General features: G+C 40.2%; 1 protein-coding gene across 50 annotated transcripts in view; it reads right to left on the bottom strand.

Moving 5' to 3' along the window:
- The window catches only part of TTN (titin), a 277,310-nt gene that overhangs the window by 190,683 nt on the left and 63,824 nt on the right, over window positions 1-22,803 (bottom strand). For 46 of the 50 annotated variants that reach the window (XM_045034065.1, XM_045034059.1, XM_045034049.1 and 43 more), the window contains 31 exons: window positions 17,665-20,436; window positions 16,608-16,886; window positions 14,016-14,579; window positions 13,181-13,462; window positions 12,806-13,084; window positions 12,076-12,354; window positions 11,700-11,978; window positions 11,294-11,581; window positions 10,901-11,179; window positions 10,527-10,808; window positions 10,156-10,434; window positions 9,760-10,038; window positions 9,380-9,658; window positions 8,977-9,264; window positions 8,573-8,851; window positions 8,162-8,443; window positions 7,783-8,061; window positions 7,382-7,660; window positions 6,990-7,268; window positions 6,591-6,878; window positions 6,074-6,352; window positions 5,583-5,864; window positions 4,062-4,340; window positions 3,658-3,939; window positions 2,556-2,834; window positions 2,152-2,439; window positions 1,715-1,993; window positions 1,344-1,622; window positions 955-1,233; window positions 554-841; window positions 140-427 (listed from right to left, as the gene is read on the bottom strand). In XM_045034065.1, the coding sequence (XP_044890000.1) occupies window positions 140-427; window positions 554-841; window positions 955-1,233; window positions 1,344-1,622; window positions 1,715-1,993; window positions 2,152-2,439; window positions 2,556-2,834; window positions 3,658-3,939; window positions 4,062-4,340; window positions 5,583-5,864; window positions 6,074-6,352; window positions 6,591-6,878; window positions 6,990-7,268; window positions 7,382-7,660; window positions 7,783-8,061; window positions 8,162-8,443; window positions 8,573-8,851; window positions 8,977-9,264; window positions 9,380-9,658; window positions 9,760-10,038; window positions 10,156-10,434; window positions 10,527-10,808; window positions 10,901-11,179; window positions 11,294-11,581; window positions 11,700-11,978; window positions 12,076-12,354; window positions 12,806-13,084; window positions 13,181-13,462; window positions 14,016-14,579; window positions 16,608-16,886; window positions 17,665-20,436 (11,496 nt within the window). The remainder of the gene's footprint in view (window positions 1-139; window positions 428-553; window positions 842-954; window positions 1,234-1,343; window positions 1,623-1,714; window positions 1,994-2,151; window positions 2,440-2,555; window positions 2,835-3,657; window positions 3,940-4,061; window positions 4,341-5,582; window positions 5,865-6,073; window positions 6,353-6,590; window positions 6,879-6,989; window positions 7,269-7,381; window positions 7,661-7,782; window positions 8,062-8,161; window positions 8,444-8,572; window positions 8,852-8,976; window positions 9,265-9,379; window positions 9,659-9,759; window positions 10,039-10,155; window positions 10,435-10,526; window positions 10,809-10,900; window positions 11,180-11,293; window positions 11,582-11,699; window positions 11,979-12,075; window positions 12,355-12,805; window positions 13,085-13,180; window positions 13,463-14,015; window positions 14,580-16,607; window positions 16,887-17,664; window positions 20,437-22,803) is intronic. The other 4 variants (XM_045034072.1, XM_045034071.1, XM_045034074.1 and 1 more) reach the window with 2 other exon arrangements.

Below are 22,803 nucleotides of genomic sequence, written 5' to 3' on the forward strand. Positions count from 1 at the left end.
GTTTTCTTCAACACTAATATACCTTCTAACATGACCCGGTTAGTTTACCCCCCAAATTTAAAAGCTAAAGAAACTTTTTAGAAGACAATTACGCAAATGTGGGAAGGAACAAATTCTGGTAGACACCATATAATGATACCTTTTACACTGAGTTGAGCCGAGCACATGTCTTTGCCAACATCATTGGTTGCTTGGCAAGTATATTGCCCGGAGTCCCCTTTGCCTACTTTAAGAATTCTTAAATGGGGAGTGTTTCCCACACATGTGATAGTATAATTTCCTCCAGGACGTATCTCCTTGTTGTCTTTTGACCAAGTGATTCGCATTGGTTGAGCACCAGTAACATGACACTCAAAGTCAGCACTTTCCCCAGCAATGACATCTATAGATACAGGCTTGATGTCAAAGAATGGAGATTTCTTAGGTTCTGGAAAATGAAAAGAAAAGGCAATGGACATTTTGTTTTGTTTTACTTTTTTCATTGGCCATTTCTCTTCTGACAATGAATAAGAAGTCATGGTTCTCAAAGAGAAAGATTAACGTGGGAACAAACCTCTTGCCGTCAATCTAGCACTAGAAGATGCTGTTCCAAGTGGGTTAGATGCTGAGCAGGAGTACTGGCCAGAGTGGCTCAAGTCAGTTTGCAAAATTTTTAAAGTTGCCACGTTATCTACAAATGACATCTGTAGATTTTCATCATCTCGTAAAAGTACCCCATCTCTATACCAGCACACTTGGATGGGTGCGGAGCCATTTAATCGACAAGTGAGTGTAACTGGAAGCCCAACAGTTTGTTCAATGTCTTTCAGTTGTCTTGCAAAGGAAGGTGGGAGTTGGCGCTCTGTAGGAAGACAAGCAATACTGGAGTCATTAGTAGATGAAGTGAAAATTTCTCCACAAAGATAGAAGAATTAAGATTTCAAATTTTCTTAATTTCTAAAATAATATCATCACCTTGAATTCTGAAGACAGTCCTAGACGAAGCAGTTCCTATACTATTTTCTGCTTTACAGGTGTACTCTCCACTGTCGTTAATGTTCACTTTGTTAAAAACAAGCGTGGCCACATTGTTTGTAAAATAGGTCCTGTATTCAGGAGTTGGCCGTAACTTGGTGTCTCCTTTGTACCAAGACACTGTGATTTCTGGTGTCCCAGCAACTTGGCATTGTAAAGAAACTGAATCTCCAACGGATGCCTCCAGAGGCTCCAGTTCCGTAACAAAATAAGGTGGTTCTAAAGAACAAAGGATCGCAATCAGCGACTAGAATTAAATAAAACCAAACAAACCCATGCTTCGTGTTACCTCAATGCCAATTATTAAAAGAGAGAATAAGACAACACACCTAATGTCGATACCAAAGCTTTGCAAACATCCTTCCCTGCCTCATTTTCAATTTCGCAGGAGTACTGTCCCGCGTCTCTTTTTGTGCTGTTCAGGATTTCTAGGATGCAAGTTTTCTCTGTTGTGACTATGCTGCATTTTTCAGATGGAGTTATGTCAAAACCATCCTTTTTCCAGGTAACTGAAATTGGAAGGGTTCCAGTATAGGTGCTCTCCAGAATTATGGACTTCCCTGGTTCCACAGACTGATTGCTTAACCTCTTCACAAACGTAGCTGGTTCTGGTGAGTGACAAAGCATAGCAATCAAACACAGTAAAAGCACAAAGATGTCAATGTATAAAGAGTAGGAAGAGAAATGCACTTGAGCAAACCTTTTACAAAGAGGCGAGTAGTGCAGGATGTTTGGCCAGCACTGTTAGAAACCACACAAGTATACTCCCCACTCTGAGAGATGTCCACATTAAATAATTCCAGTTCTGCCACAGTGTCTTCAAAATAGATGTTGCACTGGTCTCCTCTCACCAGTTCCCTGGCACCTCTGAACCAGCCCACCTTGAACGGAGGGGATCCTCTAATAACGCTTGTGAAGGTGACATTTTTGCCTGGTAGTATCTCCACAGGTTCAGGTTCCTTCACAAAAGACGGTGGTTCTACATAGACATGGAGGACAGTGAAAAGAGCCTATAAGCTTCTAAGCTGCAACTTTGAATCAAAGACAAAGAGCACTTTTGAATGTGTGTCAGATGCGTGCCTGGATGTGCACCCAGAGAGGAATCTGTAAGAAACGGTTTGCATCTATAACACTGACCTTGTACGGCCAACACGGCACGACACTCATCAGACCCAGCGGCATTCGCCGCCACGCATGTGTAATTGCCCATATCTGAGGAATCCAGAGAATTCAGCTGCAGCGTGCAGACATTATCTGAAAATGTGGTTTGGTACTTTGCTCCACTGACAATCTTAGTTCTCTCATGAAACCAGGCAACAGAGATAGGTGATGAGCCAGCTACTTTGCACTCCAAGATGCACGAAGTACCCAGCACCCCAGCGGTATCTCTCAGTCTTCGTGTGAAAGAGGGAGGGACCATTCGGTCTGTGTCAAGAAAGGCAAGAGACTCATCAGGATTTAAAAGAGCAGAAGAGACTTGAGAGAAGGAAACCGGTGAAAGGAATTCACACATGCAACATGGGGAACGGATCAGAACTAACCTGAAACATCAACCACAGCCGTACAGCTGCTTTTTCCAACATTATTTTGCACCTGGAAAGTGTATGTGCCTGCGTCTTGCCTTTCAACAGAGAGAATCTTTAAGGAAGAGATTTTGTTGTAGAAGCTAAATTTGTGTTTTTGGCTGCTGGTCAACAGCTTTCCGTCCTTGTACCATTCAACTGAGAGTTCGGGAGTGCCAGCCACCTTACACTCCAGAGTGCACGTTTCTCCCACGGTCACCGTCATTGGTCCTGCCTTCTCAACAATGACTGCAGGCTCTGAAATAAAATGTGACAGCCATCTGTCAAGTTCCATTACCTTAACCATGCCTCTACTCTCAAATTCGCTCACATTGTTTCTTCCAGTGGTGTGGTTATGTTAGGCTCTCTCTCTAGACCTCAAAATGTGATTCCACAATTATGTGCTATCATGAAATTATGGGAATTATTAAGAAATGTGCTTGTGCACTAGTTGATTTCCAAAACAATTCAGATAATACACATTAGACAATGTGTATTGATTTGCATTTGACCCTCTTTAGAGCAAAGGATTCATGTTATTATGAATTGATATTCCTGCTTTATTTTTTTTAAGGTTCTAGAGCCAGTTTTTTTTTTTTTTCAAAGTTGTCATCCAAACAATTGCTAAATTGTTCAAAGATGCAAGTGGAAGTCTTTCCTATCAAACTTTGATCTTGGGAGTTCTTGTGAGCTTTAACAACCAGTACTTTGGAACCAAAATTTCTTTGCTGCATATGCTGGCTCCCAACAGTTTTCATGCTTAAGCAAAAGAGAGTCATGATTGCATCTGCTAATCCATCAAGAAAAGTAGTAGGTAAACAATCAAACAGATAGCTAATTTTTGTCAGGATCACAGAAATAGGAAAGAGTGTTTAAAAGATCCATTAGGGGAAAAAAAAGAAGAAGAAAAAGAAGAAGAAGGTCGATTAGGTCCTTTCTCTTAAACCTTTCAAATAAGAAAATATTAGTATCATTCTAGAAGAAATTCAGAACAAGAGATTCTACCAGTGACTCTCAGTAAGTCTTCTCAGTGTTTGGCCCCACCTTCTACCAGGGGACCATCATACTATATTGTACCAACCTAAAACAGTCAGCGTGGCCATGTTTTCCCTCATTCCACCATCATTCTTGATTTGGCAAATATACTTCCCAGCATTAGCTGGTTCTGCTTTTGCAAACTGCAGAGTTGCAACATTTTCTACAAATGTAATTCTGATGTTTTCACTTTCTCTGATCACTTCTTCTTTCTCTTTAAGCCACTGGACAGAAATAGGCTGGGCTCCTTCTATGGATGCTTGTAACTCAGCAGGCTCGCCAGCCACAACGGTGAGGCTGTTCAGTTTGGAGACAAATCTTGGTGGTTCTGAACAGGGAAAGATAGGTGGAGACTGTTGAGAACATTGTCCAGATAATGGAAGAGAGAGAGAGGAAATAAGTGTTGGGCACATTCCTGCCATTTCCACCATGTGCAGGAAATACACTCACCTTTCAATTTGACAATACAAATGCAAGTATCACTTCCCACTTCATTCCGTGCCTTGCAGTGGTATTCACCAATGTCTGAGGTTTCAACATTGAGAACGTGAATACTTGCATGGAAATTTTTGGAGGCAATCTTGTATTTCTTGCTACTTCGCAGTTGCCGCTTGTCTTTGTACCATATCACCTCAAATGGTGGTGTTCCCGAAAGTTCACACTCAAGACTAACTTCAGTATTTTTAAGGGTTTCTACTACAGGCGGGAAGCTGCTAAAAATAGGTGGTTCTGTAAAAAACAAGAATTTCTAATGAACTGGGCTATTTAATTCCATAGAATATATTTATTTCTTTGTTTTTAAGTTGGAAGAAAGAGTCAAGATACTGTAACGGGCAACGTTAGCCTTTGTAAAATCACTCCACTTCCTTGGGAGAGAGCTCAGACTAGACCCCCTAGATGTCTTTCCAAAACAGCTCAACTTCTATCTACCTAACCTTACTAATTTATCTTGGACTATAAGGATTGATGCAAAAGTTGTAAAACAAAAACCAAACCCAAGTACCTTAATTAAGATGATTTGCATGAGGTATGGAATCCTGACTTCAGGGCTGAAATTTTTTGTATATGCTCTATAACTAAGATACTTAGAAGCCACCATGATGTCTGTGATCTAATCTTCCATGTCAACAAATGTTATTGAAATAATTGCCTCACACCATGACAGACTTGGACTTTGTGATAAAAATATTGGAAAATGGCTGCAGAAAAGTAGTACTAAGAGTTTAGTGATATAATTTTTTAAAAAAATAAGAACCAATTCTAGAGAGAGAGAAAAATATATAATTTCCCTCTTTTAAATGTAGGGTTAAACCCATATTGCTTGTACCATATATATATGGAGTAAAATATTGCTTGTTATTTTTATTTAAAAATTTTTTTAATGTTTATTCATTTTTGAGAGGCAGAGAGAGACAGAGTGTGAGTGGGTGATGGGCAGAGAGAGAGGGAGACACAGAATCCGAAGCAGGCTCCAGGCTATGAGTTGTCAGCATAGAGCCTGATGCGGGGCTCGAAATCACAGATGGTGAGATCATGACCTGAGCTGAAGTGGGACACTTAACCGACTGAGCCACCCAGGAGCCACTAAATATGATTTGTTATTAATGATAAAGATTATCATGAGGATGCTGATCCATTCATAAGGTTATTGAAGGCAAAAATTAATTTTAAAATGCCTACTTTTTTTTTGGTATGTTTGTGAAACATCAAATTTGAATTGCTTGGCTAATGTGTTGATGTGATCAGAATTATAGCACTGGAATAACATGAAAAATATCCCAGAATGATTGGCTACGTGTAAGCAAATCTTAAGAAGAAATAACATCTGAAAAGGGAAGTAATATTAGTTTGGGAAAAGAGTCTATGATCTTAAAGGAAGCTAAAATGACAGTGAAAGAAAAAAAGAGTTCTGCTACAGCAGGGGAGAAGAAGGTTTTTAGGTAACGAGGAACAGAAGAAAGAGATTTCTACCTTTTACGATAACCTTGGTACTACAGCTTGTGCTGCCAGCAGGATTCTGAGCCTCACAAATGAAATCCCCACCGTCCTCAGTACTGAGATTGTTCATCTGTATGACAGCCACTGAGTCAATGAAAGTCATTCTGTATTTATCACTGGCTTGGAGTTCATGTTCATTTCTGTACCACACAACTCTGATTTCTGGGGATCCAGTTATCTTGCATTCAAGTCGCGCCGAGTCACCTGCTTTCACTATCTTGGATGCGTCTAATTTCTTTACAAACTTTGGTGGTTCTAGAGAGTGAAAGAAAGAGGAGATTATGGGAAAATCGATATAAATAACACAAGCCACATTAGGTAATATGTAGGAAAGAGGAAAAGATGAACAATGCCCGGCATAATACGGTGCACTGTTAGAGAGAGGTGTACTTTCTTGATTGGGAAGATGCATTGTACAGAAAGGAGCCAGAGGTCAGACACATAAAACAACCAAACTTGCACACCTGTCACAAGCAACATTGTAGTACAAGAGTCGCTACCAACATCATTGGTAACTTGGCAAGTATATTGTCCCGTCTTGGAAGCATCCACCGAATAGAGATTTAAGAAGGTAGTTGACCCTTCCAAGCCAATGAAACATGTAGGTCCAGAGGCAAGTTCCACATCATCTTTAAACCACTTTATTTTAAATGGTGGTGTTCCTTTCAGTACTGCTTTAAATTCTACTGTAGAATCAGGTATTGCTTGTTGTCGCTCAGGTTTCACTAGGAAGCTTGGTGGTTCTATAGATGTTAAGAGAAATATATTTAATTAGATCCCTTGTAAACTATTTTGACATATATGACATATAAGAAACATTTCTGAAAAGAGGTGATGACCGTATATTTCTTGAACTCAATAAATATGTAGCTAAAGAAACAGAATTATTAAGACTTTTAGCTATAAAGAATACAAGGTAAGAGTGGTACATTTAAAAAGCAATCACAAAGAAGAATCAAGAAGAGGAAGAGAAGTTCTAACCTTTAACAGTTAAGATGCCACTGCACGCATCGTCTCCTGCTACATTTGAGACCCTGCATGTGTAATTTGCAGTATCTTCTAATTCCAGATTATTGACTTCCAGTGACACAGTGTTTTCATGACAGACAAGTCTGTATTTTGCACTTGTAGATATTTCTTTTCCATCCTTAAACCACTGAGCACTGATAGGAAGTGAGCCAGAAACCTTGCACTCCATACGTATAGAAGAGCCCAGAACCTTATCCATTTTGGTTAATTTTTTGGTGAATGATGGAGGAATATTTTCATCTATCCAACACAAACAGCAAAACACATCCATCAGTATGCTGCCATTTGTTTACAAAGGGTATTAAATAGTAGAAATAAGGAAGAGAAGCCAACTAGCGCCAAAATACAAACCTAGCACTCTCAGGTAGGCGTCACAGCTGCTGCTTCCAAAGTCGTTTTCCACCTTGAAAGTATACTGACCACTGTCTTGCTTCATTACCGACTGAATCCTAAAACTGGCCACGTTATTTTCAAAACTCATCGAAAAGTATCTACTGGGCACAATTTGTTTTCCATCTTTGAGCCACTTCACTTTGAGTTCTGGTGTTCCAGCCACAACACACTCCAGCGTGACTGGGTCTTTCTCAGTAACGTCAACAGATTTAGCTTTCTCTAGGATTTGAGCAGGTTCTGCAGTGAGAATTAAAAATGCAAATTAGTTGCATTGATAATTCTACGAGAACTAAGGCGTGCTTGTGAAATTGTCCCCACAGACTAAGTTCTCAAGAGAAAGGCTTACAAACCTTGCACTAAAAGGAAAGCATAACACCTCTCAATTCCTGACTCGTTCTTGGCTTGACACGTGTATCTTCCGCTGTGCCCATTGTCCACAGCCCGGATCTGAAGTGTGGCCACATTGTTCACAAATGAAATATGAACGTTATCATCTTCATTGAGAATGTGATCATCCTTTAGCCAGGTTATGGAGATGGGAGGAGCGCCCGCCACGGTACTCTGAAAGGTGGCAGAAGTTTTCAAAACAGTAGTGACATTCTCTATCTTCTTAGTGAACGACGGTGGTTCTGTGATGGAATCAGACAGTGCGAAAAGAAGAGGGATATTTGAACTTCTCCTCGTAATCATAAAATTAAAGAGCATTACCAAATTTCTGCATGGTAGCCTGCTTCTCCTGCGTATGACTGACCTTTGAGGGAGACTCTAGTACTGCAAGAGCAGCTGCCGCCTTCATTGGATACAATGCACTGGTATTCACCAGTGTCTGAAGGGTCACATTTGGTGATATGGAGGTTAAACACAGATACTCTGCCACTTAGGGTGTACTTTTTGCTGCTTCGGATTTCCTTGTTATTCTTCAGCCACGTGACTTCAAATGGAGCGGTTCCCATCACTTCACATTCCAGCTCCACATCGCTGTCTTTCACTACTTCCACAGGCTTCAGCTCCCTGATAAAGGTGGGAGGTTCTAAGGATTCAAAGGGAAGACAGAGACTGGCTTACTCAAGGGAAGACCCAGGGCCTGGCCGGCAGCACAGCCCAAATGGAAAGGAGATCCGGTCACAAACCTTTCACTTTTAATTCAATGCTGCAGCTTGCTGTGCCTGCATCATTACGGGCTTCACAGACGTAAGTCCCGCTGTTTTCTACCCTGGCACCAGAAATTTGGAAAGTGGCTAAACCATCGATGAAGGAAATGCCATGTTTCTTAATGGCCGTTATTTCATTCCCGTCTAGATACCAAGCAACTCTGATTTCAGGAGTGCCTGTTATTTGGCATTCAAATGTTGTAGACTGTCCATTTCTCAGCACTAATACAGGGCTGGGCTTCTTAATGAATTGAGGAGGTTCTAAAGATGGGGAAAAGAGTGTGATGTTGAACATTTTTGTAAAACAAAGGCCAAAATCGCTTTCTTAAGCCTCTTCCCTCCCTCCAGGAAAAGCTAGACTAGCAAGAGAGGTGTATGCAGAGATCAGACCTTTCACAAAGAGAGTGGCTTTACTGGTTGCTGTGCCAACATCATTGCTAAGTTGACAAATGTAGGTCCCAGAGTCAGCAGCTTTGGCTGAAAAGAGCTCCAGAATGGTGGAGGTGTCATCCTTCCAGACTGAGCGAGCGGCTCCCGAGTGCAACTCTTTGTTATCTTTAAACCACTTTATCGTCATGGGTGCAGTACCACCCACAAGAGCCTTTAACTGAACCCTTGCATTGGGGTTGACGTCTTGTGACTGTGGCTTTTCCATGAAGTAAGGGGGTTCTGGGATGAAAGAAAAAGGAGTAAAAAGAGAAAGGCAGGTTTATTTTGGAATGGAGCAATAAGGGTGCGAATTAAGAAATGAGAGAGCAAGAAGTTCTTGATAAGTGGAGATAAAAAATGCCAACCTTTGACTGTAAGATGGCCACTGCACTGGTTGTGTCCTGCCTTATTAGTGGCAGAACAAGTATATGTCCCACTGTCTGAACCTTCCAGCTGACTGATTTCCAAGAAGGCAGTGTTGTCATGAAAAGAGAATTTGTATTTCTCACTAGCTGATATTTCTTGGTCGTCTTTGAACCATTGGATGCTTATGGGATGGGACCCAGCCACTATACACTCTAGGTCAATGAAAGACCCTTTAATGCTGTCCATTTTCTTTAGCTTTTTGGTGAATGAGGGAGGTATGATAAGATCTATGCAATGAAAAAGCAGAAAACAACAAGAAAAGTTAGGTCAACCCAGCAATCTGCATTTTCTCTGAAACTGTAAGATGTGGAGGAGCACAGGATACCCCGTTTCAATACCAACCTAATACATTAATGCTAGCTTTGCAGCTGCTTCTGCCAACATCATTCTGGACCTCAAAAGTGTATTCTCCACTATCTCTCTTTTCTGTAGAAATAATCTTCAGTACAGAGACTGTGTCACTGACGCTGATTTTGTATTTTTGGCCCAGGGTCAGCTCTTGGCCATCTTTAAACCATCTGGCTGTAATCTCCTTGGTCCCTGAAAATTTAACCTGCAAAGTGGCTGGGTCTCCTTGGGTGACATCTATAGACACAGCCTCCTCGGTGATTGTTGCAGGTTCTGTAGAAAACAAAGGGATAGGTGTGGGTTGTGAATCACTCTGCTAAAAGGCTTACATCTGCATTAGTTCCTAAAACCCATGGCAAACTTTCTGAACCGACCTTTAACTGAGAGCAATGCAGAACATCTTTGTATTCCTGCATCATTTTTGGCCTGACAGACATATTTCCCATCATGCTTGACTTCAATGCCACTGAGGTACAGACTAGCCACGTTGTTCTCAAAGGTCATTCTTATATTATTGTCTTCGGTGATTTCATCGTTGTCTTTTAACCAAGTCACCGTGATTGGCAAGGAGCCCTTCAGAGTGGCCTGGAAGGCAGCCGTGCCTCCTCGAAGGGAGCTGGTACTCTCGATCTTCTTTACAAAGGTTGGAGGTTCTAATAGAAGAATAATTCTCAATCAATGTCAGCTTTACACCAAAACTAGATTTTTTTTTTTTTAAAGAAGAGTTGATTCTGCAGAAGAGCCAGTGCATCATTTGAACTGACACTAACCTCTTAAAGTCACCCGGGCACTGCAGGTGCTGCTGCCCACCTCATTGGTCACCCGACACTGGTATTCACCAGCATCTGCAGCTACAAACTTGAGGATCTGCAGGCTAACCAGCCGGTCCTGAACCAAGGTTTTATACTTCCTACCACTTCGCAGCGTTGTGTTGTCTTTGAACCAAGTGATCTCAAAGGGAGGTGTGCCTGCCACCTCGGCGAGCAACATGACATCGTATTCCTTCAACACCTCAATTGGTTTAAATTCCTTGGTAAAGTAAGGTGACTCTACAGAAGAGGAATTATTTTGAGTTAATGAGGGAGGAATCTATGCTATGGGCCACAATTTTGGTAAACCAAGGGGCAAGGTAGACACAAACCTTTGACTATTAAAATGCTACCACAGTGGTCACTGCCAGCCTCATTTTGAGCCTCACACATATATTCACCGCTGTCTTCGATGGCAACGTCTGTAAGTCTTAGGACCGCAGTGGACTCCACAAAAGACATTTTGTGTTTGCTGCTCTCCTTAATTTCTCTATCGTTTGCAAACCATGTTATTTTAATCGGAGGGGTACCAGTTACTTTGCAGGCCAGCTGGGTGGCATCTCCCTTCTTTAACAACTGTGATGGCTCTAACTTTTCAACAAACATGGCCGGTTCTGTGGAAGGAAGGAAGTTATGAAGAAACATGAGGAAGAGGAAAGAACCTAGAACGATGGTAGCACAAAGATGTCAAGAAAACAATGCAGACCTTTTACAAATAAGTTTGCACTGCACTCCACGCTTCCGGCGACGTTGCTGACTTTACAGGTATATGTGCCCGAATCGGAGGTTTTTACTGCATAGAGTTCCAGGGAACTTTCTAAAGCTTCTTTGGTAATATAGCAGCTCCCACCAGAAACAAGCTCTTTGTCACCCTTAAACCATCTGATTTTGAGAGGAGTGGACCCTTGGAAGGTGCTCTTCAGGCAGACTGCTGAGCCAGGCAGAACATCCTTTGATGCAGGTTTAATTACAAAACTGGGTGGTTCTAAAGAAGGGGTAGAAGAAAGAATTTCTAAGAGTTAAGAGGCATGATCTAAGGGAAGAAGTCTTAATTGGAACATCGTCTACATTAGAATGAAATGCAAAGTGTCCAGCCAACCTTGCACAATCAGGGCTGCACTGCTGTCTTTGCTTCCCACGGAATTTGTGGCTCGACAGGTGAAATTGCCCGCATCGTTCATGTCTACTCTGCTGATCTCCAGAGAGGCCGTGCCTTCCACAAACGCTATTCTGTACTTGTCAGAAGAAGCTATTTCTCTACCATCCTTAAACCAGGACACCCTCATTGGGAGGGAGCCAGCGATTTTGCAGTCCAGCCTGCAGGTACTGCTAACAACGCTATCCATGTTGCGCAGGGGTTTGGTAAAAAATGGAGCGATGTCTCTATCTGTTCATGGCACAAGAAGAAAAGAAAGATGAGCATGGAAAAGGGCTCGGTGGTTTCATTTTTGCTCATTTGTTGGGTTTCAAGGGAACTCGTGGCACAGGTTTCTGAAGATACTAACCTAACACAGTGAATGTTGTTTCACAGGAGCTGCTGCCCACTTCGTTGGAAATCTCAAATGTGTATTGGCCACTGTCATGCAGTTCAGCTGAATAAAATTTGAGTTGGGCCACATTGTTTTTAAAACTTATTCGATACTTTTTACTAGCAACCAAAGGTCTCCCATCTTTGTACCATTTGGGCTTGAGTTCTGGGGTGCCTGTGACCGTGTACTCCAGTGTGGCTGGGTCTCCTGCCGTCACCTGGATCAGTTCTGCTCTCTCAACGATTTTGGCAGGTTCTACAATGGTATTAAACGGTTAGCATGCCGAAAAGTGCATTAAGGTTTCGCTTTAAATGGAAATATTGATTCTCAGTAAAAATGTTCCTACACGAACCTTTAACTATTAATTCCCCAACAGATGTTTGGCTTCCGGCTTCATTTTCAGCCAGGCATGTGTATTTGCCACCCAAACTAATCTGAACATCCGGGATTATCAGGACCGCAACACCATTAGAAAAGCTCATTTTGATTTTTCCGTCTTCTTTAATGATCTCCTGTCCTTTCATCCATGCAACAGAAATGGGTTCTGACCCTCTCACGGCAGCTTGTAAGGTAACAGTTTGACCTGCTAGTGCAGTAAAATCATCTACTTTCTTTACAAAGGTTGGTGGTTCTAGTTAAAGAAAGAGAACAGACAAAACTTATCAATTCCCAAGCACTTTCAACACCATATACATCTAAGTGTTTTAATCTAGATTACATTTATCTTTCCAATATTGCTATCCCATGGTGTTGGCCAATTAGAAGAGTATATTGAAATTTAAGAAGAATGACAACTCCATCCAAGAGAAAGAAGCATAGAAGACACATGGTTACCAGCTGACAAAATGATGATAGATTATTCCATAATCCACTTTTGTTATCAGAGATTAAATGTTTACAGTGATCTCAGAATAAAGACTGGATGAAGGTCACTGGCTTTGTCCCCAAGGTCCCAGGTTAAACCAAAGGTGAAACATATTTTCAAAGATTAGGAGACGAGAAGGCACCAGCTTTCCTTCCATGGGTTAGGAAAGCTACCTTGACAATTTATTAAAGAGGCATCATTATGTTCAAGCACTGACCTTTTAACAAATGTGTTGCAACGCAGCCACACTTCCCAACTTCATTAGCAACAACACATTCATAGTCACCCACGTCTGCACTATTGAAAGAAAATATCTCCAGGAACACCAGAGACTTCTGAGAAAACAACCTGTACTTTTTACTACTCCGAATTTGCTTCTTATCTTTGAACCAGCTAATTTCAAATGGTCCAGTGCCTGAGACTTCACACTGAAGAAGGGCATTCGTTCCTCTCACTATATCTGCAGGCTCAAGAGTTTTGATGAAAGAAGGAGGCTCTACAAAAGCACGAAAGCATCGTATAAGTAACGGGTTACCAGCAATTAAAAAGAAAATCTTGTCTCAGAAACACAAAGGACTCTGAATAAACAAACCTTTGATAACTATTTCGGCACTGCAGCTGTCACTGCCAACATCATTCACCGCTTCACAAGAGTAATTGCCACTGTCTTCAACTTTCACATCCGTAATATCAAGCACAGCCTCAGAATTGACAAAAGACATTCGAATAGTGTTACTCTCATTAAGTTCTTTGTTATTTTTAAACCAAGTAACCTGGATCACAGGTGAGCCTTTCAGCTTGCAATGGAGGCGTGCTGATTCACCTGGGAGCATTAAATAAGAGGGATCCACCTTCTTCACAAAGGATGGTGGCTCTACAGGAAGTTAACAAAAAAGAAAAAGGAAAGAGATCTGAAGCATAAACTCCACAAAAGAAAAGTAGACATATTACAACCAAAAGACACAACACACATAAAATATCTCGATGAAAGTTCTGTAAAGGTTATGGTGCACTCAATAGCTCTCCCTGTTTCCATGATTATAAAACACTTTCCCAGTCTCTCAATTAAAAAACAAACAAACAAACAAACAAACAAACAAACAAACACAAAACAAGCAAACTCGACTTACACAAAATACAATTTTATAAAAGAAGACAGTCAAGGGTCGCCTAGACACTCGACGTTCTTAGAAGAAATTTTAAGCAAGCTTTGTTAATGGCAGACAGCTTTAAAAGAACAAAGTGATTTCCAAAGAAGATTGAAAACATAAAATCAAACAATGCCAGGATTTCCCCAAACCAAAACAATTTCTTGGATGAAATTATTTTAATAATAAAATGTAGGGGCTGCATTGTTTGCCAAAGATTTTCAACAGCGGCATCCTTAAAGAGAAGGAAGCGAAAGATAATATTCACGCATTTCTTACCTCTGATAGTCACTGTGGCTGAAGAGGAGCTGCTCCCAGCCTCGTTGGAAGCTGTACAGACATAGGTTCCTGAATCTTTTAGTTTGGCCAGAGGGATCTCAAGCGATGCTATTTTATCTTCAAAATAGATCTTATAATCTTTCCCAGGGGGAAGTTTTTGCCCATCTTTGTTCCATGTTACTGTAACTTTTCTGTCTTCGTCTACTTGGCACTCAAGGCGGATCTTCTTATTGATAGCTGATTGCACAGGCTCCAATTCTTTAATGAAACGCGGCTTGTCGATTATGATTAACTCAGCTTGGCAGATGTCAGCTCCAAACTTGTTAGAAGCTTTACAAGAATAAACTCCTCTATCTTGAACTGTAAGATTTGAGAGTTCTAAAATGTGTTTGTTTTCTGCATCTGAAATCTTGCGGTTAGGGGAAGGCGATAGTGCAGCGCCGTCTTTCTGCCAAATGGTTTCAATCACGGGGGTCCCTAACACTGTGCAGAGGAACTTGGCTGTCTTACCCACAAAAGTTGTAATGGACTTAGGTCTGGAGTAAAAGCTTGGTGGATACGCCTCTGCAAAAGAAATTTTTTCAACGTTACATTTTGTCTCCACGGAAGCTCTTGTTGTAACTATATATTCTAAGAAAGGGAGGAGATGAGTTCTATATTTAGATAGACATGAGACATTGTTTAAGATAGGATAATAAGATGAAAAGATCTGTCCAAGGAAAGGGATGAGTGAGTTCTTTATAGAGGAGCGAGACAACACCTTATGTCTCTATTAAAGGAAAGAACAAATGTTGCTTTATCTAGCAGCAACATCAACTTAATACAGTTAAAAGATTTGTCCACTTTAGTAGTTGATTAGTTGTCTGAATTATTTGATAAGTAATTCAGCTGTTACTTTAATTCTGTAAATTAGAAGACTGTGTAAGAAGATAAAGAAAATGCACCTGACTCTTCTGAAGAGTAGGGACATTCATTAAGTGATAAGAAGATCAAGTTAGTGTTGTGAAGTCGCTCTAACCTTCATGTCAACCATCAGCAACTCCTTAAATGGCCCAACTTTGAATTCATCCCCTAAATCATTTCAAACTTGTAAAAATATTTACACCAGTAATTTCCCATTTTCATTCTGCACTTTGAAGGAAGCCTTTCCAATTAAAAAAAAAAATCTCTTCCTTCTTTTGCTCTTGTTATTTGAAAGTTCAGGTATTAGTCCTGTTACTGAACTGGCCTAATTTGGGAGAAGAGGTTTTCAAAAGTGTCCTTAAGAATACTGCCATGTAGTGGTTGCATGGAGACTCTTTGATCACAAAGTGAAACCAATAGATGGGTTATCAGGGATCTGGGTTTCATATTTTCTGATATGTAAAAGAGTTGCAGAGGTGAGGAAGCTATAGGGAACCCTGACTTTTCCAAGTCAAAGAGATGTGCTGTTTTTGCCTTTCCCCTTCATGCTTCTGTTGGAAAAGACCTGGGACTGTCCCTCCCAGATATTTAATGCATAGCTTCTCTCAAAAACACAGGTAATTGCTACCTAGACCCTAAGCCATAGTTTTTTTTGTTTTGTTTTGTTTTAATGTTCATTTGTTTAAGGCAGAGATAGAGAGCAAGCAGGGGAGAGGCAGAGAGAGAGGGAGAGAATCCCAAGCAGCTCCGTGCTGTCAGCACAGAGCCCAACATGGGGCTCGAGTTCATGAACCTTGAGATCATGAACTGAGCCAAAACCAAGAGTCAGATGCTTAACCAACTAAGTCACCCAGGCACTCCTCTAAGCCATAGTTTATAGTCATACTTTCCCTTGGAAGGAGAAAGCAAAAGAGAAAGACAGAGACAAAGAAAAGGAAAATGCTATACATTTTCTTTCTTCTTTAATCTTTCTTTCTTTCTTTCTTTCTTTCTTTCTTTCTTTCTTTCTTTCTTTCTTTCTTTCTTTTTCTTTCACTAATGAGGGAATTCAAACACTCAATGAGCATTAACTACTCAAAAGTTATGCTGTTGGTCAATTAGGAAACTGAGAACAGAGTATTTATATAGTTGCCCTTATTTTTAAATTAATAATAAAGCCTAGGGTGAGAATCCTAGTTTGTAGTCCTGTATTTTTATTAGGATTTAACTTTCATCTTATGATTTGGCTTTTTTCAGTTTGTAATTCTGTTCTTAACTGGTTAACTGGTTCCAAATGATTAAATACATTGGGACTTTATTTTTTAGTAGCACCAAAGTGTCCTGAAATTTTTCATACTAAGTGCCACACCAGGAAATGAGGAGTTATCCGAGGCATTTCCACAAAGCTAGTCATTTTTTAAAATAGAATGAACAAAACAACACCCTAAACCAAGCTTTCAGGTGCCACTGGTCACTTGATTCCTTGATGTTGTTTTCAAAATAATGTATTTTTATTTTTTCTTTAGTTGCTCTTAGAAATATGACTCTAAATCATGATTTCTTGTCCCCCTATAGACTCTGCAGTACCTAGCCACCGTATTATAACTTGGCTATTGGTCTCTCCAGTTGGTAGGACATCCTGCACCTGTATAAAGAACAAAACAGGCAATGGTATGAAATGGGACAAGCACCTCGACGTATGTCATTTACCTGTCACAGTTAGGGTGGCCGTACAGCTGACACTGCCGTACTCGTTGGAAGCTTTGCAGGTGTACTCGCCACAGTCAACAACCTGGGTTCTCAGGATTTCCAGGCTGGAGACGTAATTTGAAGATCGGATAGAACACTTGTCACTTTCATAAATTTCTCGGCCAGCTTTAAACCACTGGAAGCGGACATTGGGGGCAGTATGGATCTCACAGGTGAATTTGGCCAGGTGGCCCAGAGCTACCTCCAGGGGCTCGATTCTTCTCCTGATCACTGGGGCGGCTGCAAAGGGAAGCAGAGTCCATTAGCATGCCTCCTTAACAGGCACACCAGCTTTCTTCTAACTTCTGTTGCTGTTAATGAAGGAAAACAGTTGAAATTGATGAGATGGATTGCAGCAGTTTAAGACAAGTGACTGGAACGTGAGAACAATCATTGAAGGTAAAAGAAGACAATAGGTAGCTTTTAACATCTTCAATCATTACTCTGCAGTGAATTGTGAAAAAAATGATTAAAAGGTGATGCTATGGGCTTACATGCATAACAACATGATGTACTCTAAATATACCATGCTGGCTAGGTACACTGTGAATAGCATTTCATAATGTGATATACTAAATACAGTGATGAAGTGAAAACAGCATCAAAAAAGAAGTAAAAATACGAAACACAAATGGACAATTAATCATGGTTATTTTGAGTTTAGGGATTAGACTGGCAATTTCAGAGGAGCTAGGTGTTCACTGACAGCTTTTATTGCATATTATTAAAGTATTTTGAAGTAAATGTAAACTAAAAAAACCTGTTGGTATTATGAAACATATGAAAATACGTTTTATTTTAAAAATAAATAGCAACGTGGAGATGATGTACTACCCTGTAAGGCAGTCAGGAAAAAGGAGAAGAATTAATAACCATGATTATGTCTGTGATGTCATTCTTACTCTACACAAATTGCATCCTGGCAGAGGCAGGTAAGTGAAAACTCAGTGATGAAAACTAAAACATTACGATTCAGTGATTGTTAGAGCGCGACCCACTTCATCCTTAAAAATCCAACCTCTTTTGACCACAGTGAGTTTTGCTGAAGTTGCTGTGTGTCCATGTTCATTCAAGGCCTCACAGGTATATGTTCCTTGATGTTCTTCTGTATTTACTTTGTCGATTACTAGCATGTATGTATTTTGATCTTGTAAACACTTGAACTTTTCATCTGAACGCACCAGTTTGCCCTCATAATACCAATTCACCTCTTTGGCATTTGTTATGGATGACGTGAGGTTGACAGGGTCACCTTCCTCCATAGTAGTGTCCACCAAGGGCGTGTGTATGACAGGACCATGTTCTTGGACTAAGCTGCCCTCGTTTTCCTGTACCTCTTCGATGCCAACCTCCCTGGTACCACTTCCGGGGGACTTTCCTTTTTCCTCTGATGGGTCTGGTGTCTCATCAGGGATAGCAGCTGAAGCAACCTCATCAGGGACAGGTGTGGTATCTTCAACTTTGATCTGACTTTCCACATGGAAACAGCTGACCTCTTCCACAGAGACGAGATATTTAGATTCGACTTCGGGTTCTCTGATTGTTTCGACCTTCTGTGAAACTGAAAAAGGACCCATTTCTCCTTGCAAGCCTGTTTTGCCTCCTTTCTGGATTCTGGGATCCTCAGCTGTTAAGATGTTTATTTCCTCACATATAATAGAGCACAAAGCATCCTTAAGTTCCATTCTCAAGTTAGCCATTTGAGGATCAATGCCTTCAATAGCAATGGTTAATTCTTCTGTTAGCGACTTCACCGAGGTAATAAGGTAGGTGCACATAATGCGTTTGGGCTCTTGGGTGAAGTTTATGGCCTTGATCTCCACCCTTTCAATGTTTCTTAACCATTCAGAGAAAAGACTCGGTTGCTCACTGGCCACTGCTGCTTGCAAAGCCCTGCGGATCTGAGTTTTGAGGTTTATTCGTTCTTCTTCTGGAATTCCAGAAAGCAAACTTTCCTTAGAAAGAGCGTCACTTACCTGCACCTCTTGCACACCATTTATCACCATGGGCTCTTTTTTACACTCACTGGTTTGGTTCAGGGGCGCTGCTAGGTTGTCAGAGTGCTCTTTGAGCAGTACCTGCTTTTCCTCACATGCTAGCGGAAACCTTAGGGACTTGCCTTCCTCAGTCCTGGCTGCAAAATCTTGCACTGCACTTTCCAGTTGATCTGTACTTTCCATCAAAATTTCACCTTCTGAGCATGTGTGTTCTGAAGGGATCTGGGGCTCACAGTTGACCTCAGAGATTGTGATGTCAAGACCCTTGAACCTTTCCGTGCTGCCCTCAGCTAAGCTCTGACTCAGGATGAGAACACTTTGGTCCTCCTGCTTTTGCAGAATCACTCTTTGCTCAGTATCCATTGCAGATACTGTCTTTTCTTTTGGTAAAAGTACTTCCTCAGCCACAGAGGTTGGATATGAATGGACTGGAGCTTCTTCGATTGAAGATTGTGGATAACTCCCTTCAGGTTCAGCTAATAATGTTTTCAGAGGCTCCACTGGTAATGAACTAATTTCCTCTATGGAGAGAGCACTTGGGAAGACTTTTTCAGTATCTGATAGGACCCCCTGTGACTCTGGCTCTTGAGGCACTAGAATATCTTCTTTGGGGAGGGTTTTCTGGGCCTGGACAATCTGCAGCTGTAAACTGGGAGACGGTTCCTTGATAGACTGAACATGAAGAGTGCCATTGATGGAAAGAAGTTCCCTGGTGCTCTCTGCATTAGGCATATTCTGCTCCAACGTGACTGTGGATTGCAGTTGTTCAGCCACTAAAGTAACTTGGCTACTCAGTTCTTTGGTTTTAATCACACGCTCATAAGAAAGCTGCTGGTTTTCTTCTGCAATTAAAGCAGCTTTCAAAACAGTATCCTTCACAAAAGCTGCAATTTCCTGCTCGGAGTCGAATGCCTCAATGGCAGGATCCTTTAACGACATCGGTGGAAAATCTTTAGTAGCCTCTGGCATGGGCTTTGCTTTACTGGGAGCATCAGTCACGTCTGGGTCTTCCAGAAGCACGAGAAGCTCTGCAGCACAGGTGGACTCGCCCCACCTATTCTCTGCTTTACAGACATAGAGGCCACTATCTTCCCTCTGAGGGTCATTGACAATGAGCGTCCCGGAACCATCAGGATTATGAATGATGGTGTAATAAACACTGGTGTAAAGCTGTTTGTTTTCTTTGAACCACAAGACAGTGGGTGCAGGCTCTCCAAGTACTGTGTACTCAAAGATGGCAGGGAGCCCCTGAGCACAGTGAATTGGTTTGAACTCCTTAACGAAGTAAGGAGGACAGGGACCTTCAAACTTGTCCAGAATTTCTTCCACTGGTTCTGGTTCTGTCTCTTTGTGCCCCTCTCCTTTGGAACTTATTTTTAGATAGGCACTGCATACTGTCTGTCCGTATTCATTACTGGCGATGCATGTATACTCTCCCTCATCCTCAAATTTGGTGAACAGAATGATCAGACTATGATCATTACCATCGAAAACAAATTTGTAGTCAGCAGAAGGGATTAACATCATTCCATTGAAGAACCACTGAATTTTAGGCTTGGGAATGCCAGTGACAGTAACAGACAGTTTAGCCACATCCCCTATGCTTATTTCAACATTTGACACTTCTTTGATGAAAACTGGAACATGGCCTTCCTTTTGGGAATCAAATTTCGTTGAATGAACTGGAGGTTCAGACAAAAGTTCAAGTGTTTCCTTTCTATTAGATAATTGAAGGCCAGAGCTATTGGTTTGGAATCCTTCTTCCTCAGCAGACAGAAGAAAACTAGAAAACTCTGTATGGGGAAAAATTATTATTATTTTATTATCAGTTTTACTTAACAACAACAAAAATATAGAAGTCAAAGAATTATGTACCAGCTGGTGGCCTTCTTCTGCTTTATTCCTGGAATCGCTAGCGCATCTTGAGATTTACCAAAAAGCACATTCCTAATTTTTTTAACCTTAGCTCATTATATCATATTATATAATTATAGATACTGTACTAATGCAACTTTCAATCCACATCACTTGGGTTAGAGTTTACAAATTTTAAAGCTGTTTTATGAGTTCCTCTTTGTGATATAAGGTTTGAAAACCTGCTGCCTCTATATTTATAATAAAAGAATCCAGGATTATTTAAATCAATTTCTAAAAAGATCCAGAATAGTTATTTACATTTAAGAATTTTCTTGAGTTCAGAATGATATCTATCTTCAAATTGAAGACCAATGATTTCCAAAATAAAACATCTATGTTTCAGTTACTGCTTATAAAGTGAAGCTACTCTTAAAAATAAGAGGCTACAGAAAATACTTAATTTGAATTTGTAAGAGAACCACCTCTTTCAGTTACTAGAAATTCAGGCCTTCTTTTGCCGTGTAAATGGCTATATTATTTTAACAAAGCTTTTATAATAAGGCTTTTGTTGTCAAGAAAATGGGAGAAGGAGAAATGAAAGAAAACAACTCCAACATTAAAAACTGGATTGTAGTTTATTGTGTGAGAAATACCTACACACCATTATGGAACAGAAAAACAAAAGAGTGAACAACGGATATTCTTTAAACAGGATCATGGATGACAGGACGAAGGGCTTAATTTGATAACAAGGAATTCAGCTTTTCATTAAATCTGTTAGGAATGTAGAACAGCTCTGTTGTTAATTGTTTTATTACCTTCCCCCAAAGAAGTATTATTATTTTATTAATTCACTCCCTTTGCATCACATGGAATAGCCAGGCCTTAATTCCTTTCTGTTCTGGTGTGGAAGCATTAGAAGTCATGACTCTAGTGTCTGTTGGCTTTAAATGTACTGGCAAACATTATCTACAGCATGTACACCACATACTTGGTTATTTATTTTTTCAATTAGTAAGCCAGAAAACCATTGATTAATTTCATACACTAATGGTCACCACTTAACTTTACATTTAATTTGTAACATATAACTGATGTCCACTTTCCCTTCACTTGAACTCCCAAAATACCTGGAAAGGGAATGAGTGTGAATATAGTTAAATTACCCCAATTCACTAATATGTTGAAATATTTTCAGTTGTTTTCCCTTACTTCTAATATGGTGTTTTGACCATAAAAAATACAATAAATAAAATTCAAATGTGCTCAAACATGAAAGGTATAGTTAAAAATACATGTAGTAGTGGCAGCTAATAATTATGTCTAAACTCTAGTATACATAATACAATGAATTCTTTATCCAGCATCAGGGAAATTAATATTTCAGGCTTTTAAGTTATATGCCATTGACTCAGAAAAAAATTCTATTCAATTATCTACAACAATAAGTAAGCCAAGACTTACTTTTCTTTATTCAGTCATTGTTATTATTCTGAATATCCTCAAGTTCAATGCATTTGAAACTAAAAATTGTAACGAGCAAAATCAAATTCTTCCTTCCTGTCAATTTGATAAAATGCCTTGCCTTGCCTTGCCTTGCCTTTCCTTTCCTTTCCTTTCCTTTCCTTTCCTTTCCTTTCCTTTCCTTTCCTTTCCTTTCCTTTCCTTTCCTTTCCTTTCCTTTCCTTTCCTTCCCTTCCCTTCCCTTCCCTTCCCTTCCCTTCCCTTGTCCTTTTCCCTTTCCTTCCTTCTTTCCTGAAACAGGTTTTGAACTGCCCCCCACTGTGCCAGCTATTGTCATGTTTCTTATGACCTGAATTTCTAATTTATTGAAACATCCATTTTGTAACTAGGAGTAGAATAAATTCCTAAGTCCCTAAAGGGATTGATGATGTGATATATTACATTATACCCATACTTATTACCACAGATATTGTGTGCTCACTGGTTGAAACAGAAATGATTGTTCCACAATAGCATATCTGGATGAGTTATGGTGACTCAAAACAGGTAAAACAAATGTTTGGTTTTTTTTTTTGGGGGGGGGGTAAGTAGGGGAGGGGTATAAAGCCTGAATATATGAATTCTTTTGAATATTAAATTTAAATGAAGTGTTAAATTTTTTAGAATTAAAAGCAATATGTTTAATATGATCATGGTACATAAAAGTTGCTCACTGCAGGGACAAATACAGCTGTTAGGTAACAGTGAGTAATTTAGAATTAGACGGAGGAAAGATTCACAACTTCAGTATTATATTCTGTTGTTTTTCTCATCATTTGTTGCAAAACTAAAATTTATCC

The sequence above is a fragment of the Felis catus genome, chromosome C1, assembly GCF_018350175.1.
Source record: "Felis catus isolate Fca126 chromosome C1, F.catus_Fca126_mat1.0, whole genome shotgun sequence".
Lineage (NCBI taxonomy): Eukaryota > Metazoa > Chordata > Mammalia > Carnivora > Felidae > Felis > Felis catus.